This window comes from Elephantulus edwardii, unplaced genomic scaffold, assembly GCF_000299155.1.
Source record: "Elephantulus edwardii isolate Elephantulus edwardi_28Jun2011 unplaced genomic scaffold, EleEdw1.0 scaffold00196, whole genome shotgun sequence".
Classification (NCBI taxonomy): domain Eukaryota; kingdom Metazoa; phylum Chordata; class Mammalia; order Macroscelidea; family Macroscelididae; genus Elephantulus; species Elephantulus edwardii.
The window spans coordinates 6,448,192-6,454,996 of record NW_006399946.1 but is presented as its reverse complement, the minus strand read 5'-3'; the positions used below and the strand labels follow the sequence as shown (position 1 = coordinate 6,454,996).

The 6,805-nt window shown below is 39.5% G+C and overlaps 1 protein-coding gene across 1 annotated transcript in view; it reads right to left on the bottom strand.

The window, feature by feature from the left end:
• Nucleotides 1-228: 228 nt before the first annotated feature.
• Nucleotides 229-6,805, bottom strand: part of LOC102844280 (nucleoporin seh1-like) — a gene marked incomplete at its 3' end in the record, with an annotated part of 23,427 nt that continues 16,850 nt past the window's right edge. Inside the window, exons 3-4 of the mRNA XM_006897032.1 lie at nt 684-830; nt 229-440 (exon numbers count right to left, since the gene is read on the bottom strand). Of these exons, the coding sequence (XP_006897094.1) occupies nt 229-440; nt 684-830 (359 nt within the window). The remainder of the gene's footprint in view (nt 441-683; nt 831-6,805) is intronic.

Below are 6,805 nucleotides of genomic sequence, written 5' to 3'. Positions count from 1 at the left end.
GGTTGGCGCAGGATAGAGCAGGGTTTAGGGCTGTTGTGCATAGGGTCGCTTAGAATCGGAAACGACTCGACGGCACATAACAACAACAACAAAATATACCTATTTAAATAATAAAAATTACTACTTGTTTAAGAAAAACATTTTTAAAAATAAAAATTTTTAGCTCAGAATTTCCCATTGCATTCCTACCTTTCATCTACACGATGAGAGACTTCAGAGTTGGCTTACCTTGATGGGTTCCAAGAAATACAACTACAGCTTAGCTTACACGAGATCTCATGCTGCAGAGACCACTGACTAAGATTCATAACATCAGGGGCCTCATATATTCTTACTATCCCATCAGCTGAACAGGTCGCTAACATAAGACCCATATGTTTGGGAGCAAATTTCACATCAGTGACCGATGTTCTGCTATCCACTAGAGTTGTCCTCTTGACCTAAAAAAATAGAACAATATAAATTTTATGCATATATGTTTTATACAACTATTGATATACATTGTATTTTATATAATTAATCACTACTGATCTAAAAGTACAAAATTAAACAATCAAGTAGGATAAAAACAAGAAGGAAAAAAGAAAAATGGCAAATATAGCAGGAGTGACATTTTACTACTGCGTGTGGTCCATACCATGACACCTTGTCTCACTCCACAAACTATTAGCAAAACATCTCACCCAGTGACTCTGTCCTCGCAGTTTATCATTCGATTCTCCTACAATTTCTTCCCATACAGCAGCTGTTCGGTCAAATGAACAAGAAGCTAAAACCTGTCCAAATTCAGGATGGGCCCATGTCACACGCCACACAGATCCACTATGTGTCTGGGAATTTGGGGAGAAAAGAAAAAAGACAGAGGAATAGTCAATATCTAAATTTTTCACTTCTATAAGAAGAGGGAACTAGGGAAATCTAGTGGTATTGTCCACACAGAGTGACACTCAAAAGCCCAGAAGCTGTGACTCTCTTGTGGCTTGAATTCAGTAATAGATCTGAGGAAGAAAGACTGGCACCCCTCTCCCATGAGATTGAAACGAGTCATGATTTAGTTCTCCCTTAACAGCAATGAATAAATAAGTGATTAGATATTTGACATATTTAGAACTTCAGCCCTCTGAAGATCTTTTATTAAAAAAAAAAAAATTCCAAGCAGACAAATTGTCTTTAGAAATGTTGCTTTTCAGAGTTTAGCCTGACCTAGTTTTTAAAAGTGATGGGAGTGTCAGAGACAGTGCAATTGGCATAGGACAGAGCAGAGTTTAGGGCTGTTGTACGTAGGGTCGCTATGAGTCGCAAGCAACTCGACAGCACATAACAACAACAGTTTTTAAAACAAGATTCTACCAGTTCACTATTTTTTCCCTAGTAAAGTGGTTTCTAAAGGAAATCACCATCAAATTAAATAAATGGAGTTAGATTAATCAAAATTGTTTCCTTCAAAAGTTTAAAAGGATACAGAGACTGTACAACAAACTGTGTGCATGACTATGATGTATGTGTGACTAGGTAACAATGGAGTATTTTAAGAAAAGAGGCAGTGAGGAGACAAATGGGGAGAAGCTCAAACCCTTGTATTATACTGAAAAAAGTATTTAAAGCTCAGTATCAGTATCTTTGTATATAAAACCCACCATATTACTATTTAGAACTCTCCAGATTTACAAAGAAAAAGGATTAAAAGGCCGACACAATCAATTGCTGGGTGCCTCCTAATAAAAGCACTCTATAATAAACATCAAATTTACTAATTACAGCAATGGGTTTGTGTGTGTCCAAGATTGTGAGGATGGCACAGGATAGGAAAGGGTTCAGATCTGTTGTTCATAGGGTCACTGAGTCACACGCACTTAACTTGACAGTACCGAAAACAACAATAATTGTATGCAGCAAATTTACCTCTAACTTTTTTTAAATTTTATTATTTTTACGTGTACCATCAAATCAGATCTGACTGGTACAGGAGGAGAATGCCCCCTCCTTCTCCAGCAGAGCATCTGGTGGATTTGAACCGCATACCTCTGGGATTGCAGTGCAGCCACCATAGCTCCCTTACCTCTAACTTTTTACAGTCAATCAGAGAATATTCTCTTAATCCGTGTAACTTCTACAAAGGAACCAAGGTGAACTTTGTCCTCTTCTTTTTTTATCCTTTGTTTTATACCAGTCATTTTTGTTTCATTTTTATTTGTATGGAGATATTAAGTAAAAAGGAGCTCTGGTGGCATGGTCCATGGTTGCTAACCAAAAGGGCAGGTACCTCTGGTAGTGTGAATCCAGCAGCTACTCCAAGGAGAAAGAAAGCTCTCTTTTCAAAGTTACATTCTCAGAAACTCAAAAGAGAGTAGCTGAGCTGAATCCACTTGCTGGTGGTGAGTTTTCAGAGTGTGACTAAGACAAGGAAGAACCTAACCAGAACCTCTGGCAATACAACTTAGTATTTATTATCTGCTACCTAAAAGGTCAGCAATGGCTCAGAGGGAAAAAGATGTATAGATTACCTCCTGTAAGAATGAACAGTCAGTCTTAAATCCACCAGATGCTCTGCTGGAGAAGGAGGGGAAAATCTCCTGTACCAGTCAGATGTGATTTGACAGTACACACACACACACACACACACACACAAAATAATAATAATTTTTTAAAAATAATGGAAAAATGAATACTCTTGAAATGGCCTACTAAAAGGATTATGATCACCTCCTACAAAGATTACCAGCCTTCGAATCCTACAGGCATCACTAATCTGCAACAGAGGATCTTTACAAGTGAGAGTCAACTCAATGGCATTTAACTACGAGTCAAAATGACGTTGATAGCATACAACTAAACAAAATTAAAAAAGAAACTCAACAAAACCTTAAATAAAAAACACCCTTAAACAACTAAAAATGCAATTAGGCAGGAAAATTTTATAAAATACTAGATACCCAATGACATGTAATCTAACTAAACAATATCCACAAGTAATATCCACATCTGGGACATGATGCCAGCATGCCAGGAGTACGTCTCAGTCAGAATGCTTCAACACCCTCCAAGATTCAACTGGATCTGGTACCTTAATTTTCGTACGCCTGATTGCTATTACAGGCACATCAATAATTTGTCAGTTTTTTTATTTGGGAGAATCCACTGTTCTAATAAATACAGTATTTGTTTGTCAACTTGCTGTACTAACTTGTAGGATGCTGTGATGCTAAAAACTAAGCCTCTAGTGTGTCAAATGCCACAATGGCGGACATGTTTTAATAGTGCTCCCAGATTAAGACAAAATAAGCAGCAATGGCAATCCACTTCTGAAATAGCAGGCCTCTGCAAACTCTAGGAACAGTAGTGGAACAGTTACAGATATAATATTAGAGGTAAAGTCCAAAATACAAGTCAATCAAAATGAGGAGAAAACACCTGTAAACATCCCTTAATAACTGGAACATGGAATGTATAAAGTATGAATGTTGGAAAACAAGGAGTTGTAAAAAAATGAAATAAAGAGAATGCATGAACATCGACATTCTAGGCACTGATGAGATAAGATGAGATGGACTAGCTTTGGCCACTTTGAATCTGATAATCACATGGTATACTATGCTGGGAGTGAAAAACAGAAGAATGGTGTTTCATTCATAGTCAAAAAGTTAATTCAGGTTCTATCCTGAAGCACAATGTTGTAGGTGAGAGGATATTATTCATATTTATATCTATAAATATGACTATTGTTCAAATATTTGCAAAGGCATTTGACTGTGTGGATCACAACAAATTGTGGCTAACCTTGAGAAGAAAGGGAATTGCATAACACTTGATTGTGTTTATGCAAAACCTATGGAGATGAGGAGATAAGTCATCAGAACAGAGCAACAACACACTGCAAGTTTCAAAATTAGGAAAATTGAACACCAGAGATACACCCTATCTCCTTATCTTTTAAATCTATATGAGGAACAGATCATCTGGGAGGCAGGACTTTATGAGGAATGTGACAACAGGATTGGAGGAAGACAACTTACATTATGCAGATGACACAACCCTGCTTGCTGAAAATGAGGAGGACCTAAGGCATTTGCTGCAGAAGGTCAAGAACAACAACCTTCAATATTGAAGCTCAATATCAAGAAAACAAAGATTCTCACCACTGGGGCTACTGGTAGCATCATGATAGATGGTGAAGAAATTGAGATTGTTAACAGCTTCAGTTTGCTTAGCTCAACAATCAACACTCTTGGTAGCAGCAGCCAGGAAATCAAAAGACAAATTGCATTGGGAAAATCTGCTGTGGGGACCTCTCTAGAGCACTAAAGAGCAACGATGTCAGTTTAGAGACTAAGGTGCACCTGATCCAGGCCATGTTGTTGTTGTTGATTGCCGTCAAGTTGAGCATGCTTGACTCACAGCAACCCAAGAACAAAAGGCCTGAAGCCTTTCTATAATTATCGTCATTTATCAAAGTTCATAGTTTCCAGAGGCATGTTGTTTAGCAAGTGGATGCCAATCCTGCTTCCAAAGCAAAAGTCTTTCCAATTACTCCCTATACATTAAAGAGCTGGACAATGACTAAGGATGACAGAAAAAGAATCGATGCCTTAAAGCTGTGATGCTGAAAACATTGTCAAGAGAACATAGTGTCCTGGAGTGGGAAAAACCAAGCTGTTCCTTAGAGGCAAGGATTCTGAAGCTCTGTCCAACACAGTTTGGGCATGTTGCCAGTAGGGTCCAGTCCTTGGAGAAGGACATCACACCTGGAAGGGTGGAGAGACAGTGCAAGAGAGAAAAGTCCTAGATGAGATACATTCACTCAATGACTAGGGTTACAGGAGTAGGTGTATGGGGACAATGAAATTGGTTCAAGATAAGACAGGATTCAGAGATATTGTACATAGGGTTGCTATGAGTCGCAAGCAGCTTGATGGAACATGACAACAACAACAACAGCTAAAGCCAAAGAGGAGGAAATGGAAAATTTTTACCAAATCTCAGTCTGAAACTGACCAAATGCTCATTCAAGATTCATTAATAACTGGTGACTGGAATGCAAAAGTTGGAAACAATGTGTTATGTCTTTGCACTGGACATAAGGCCAAGGACTCAAGGAAGGGACCAGAGAAAGAAAGGAAGCTAAAGAAGATTGATTGAGGCGAGCTCTGGTGGCCTAGTGGCAAGAAGCTGCACTGCAATCCCAGAGGTACTCGCTTCAAATCCACCAGATGCTCTGCTGAAGAAGGAGGAACAATCGCCTTCTGTACCTGTCAGATCCGATTTGACGGTACACACATTAAAAAGAAAAAAAAAAGATTGATTGATTGATTGATTTTGTGTGTGTGTGTGTGTGTGTGTGTGTGTGTGTGTATGTACTGTCAAATCAGATCTGACTGGTACAGGAGTTTATCCCTCTTTCTCCAGCAGAGCATCTGGTGAATTTGAACCTCTGGGACTGCAGTGCAGCTTCTTGCCACTAGGCCACCAGTGCTCCCTTAAAGAAGCTTTATTAAGGGGTCTCTGGGGTGGAATTCCTTGGTCTGCAGAGAGAGAAACAGGCATAGGGACAGAACAGGGAAATACTGCACCATAAAGTGGATTAGGGCAGGTTTTATAGTGAGGGTCTTTAGAGAGGGAGGGGAGGGACACTCCATTGTGGCTTAGTCAGGAGAGTGGTCTTCTAGGGAGGAATCCTTTGTTTTTCCTTTGACCTTGGTCTGTTCTGCCCACGAAATGCCCCTCAAAGGAGATCCAATCACAAGTCTGAAAATTTCAAGAGCATTTATTAATTCCACATGTGGAGACTTTCTTCCTCCGCAAGTGGGTGGCGAGGGAAAAAGCCCCAAGTCCCCCCTCCCAATTGCTTTTATAGCTTTCTTTGGGTGCCCTGTCGGGGGAGGGGGATTGAGATCATGGTTGGTGGGTTGGGGGATCAGTCATGTGGGTCAGCTTCTGAGGCGCTGGCTACTTTGCTCACCTTTACTCTCTCTGTGTCATGTAGACACTAGTTAATTCTTTACTTTGCAAGGACAGACAAGACTCTACCCAGGGCATTTGTGTCTGCCTTAAGAATTTTTATGGCCCACTTCTGCCTCTAGCATTAATGGGGTTTATAAAAAAATGGGGATTTTGCTGTCCCTTCAGGTCCTGGCCTGACACAATGAAGTAGGAATGGTAGTAAGAAATTAATTTGGTGACCCAAATTGGGCTGTAAATAGAATGATCGAATATTGATTTATTTAAATGCAATGATTTATTCATCACCAACACTTTAATATGTTTTGCAAATTTTTTTAAAAAATATAAATGGCAGTTTTACACCCAGATCTCACCTAATGGACTGCACAGAAATCAAACAGACTATATCTGTGGAAGAAATCAATGAAGCAGCCCAGTATTAGTCAAAACCAGGCTAAGTGCTGACTGTGGAACAGACTATCAGTGACTCATGTACAACTTCAAACTGAGGCTGAAGAAAATGAAAAGTCGATGAGAACCAAAATATGATCTTGAGTCTATCTCACCTGAATTCAAAAATCATCTTAAGAATAGTTTTGAAGCAATGAAAACCAATGATTGAAAATCAGATGAGTTGTGGTATGACTGATGGGGTAGTATGTTTGTCTTAAAGATATAAAACTTGGAGATCCAAGATGGCAGCGGAGGCAGAGACAGCGCGGTGAGCTGTGGGAGCAGTGAACCACTTAAAGGAGGGCCATTATGGCCTTCCACAGACTTCAGCTTATTGATAATTGAACATTTAAACAGTTGATCAGTGAAGATCAAGGCTCAACAACAGGAATTCAAGGATTCCCAAGGAGGAATG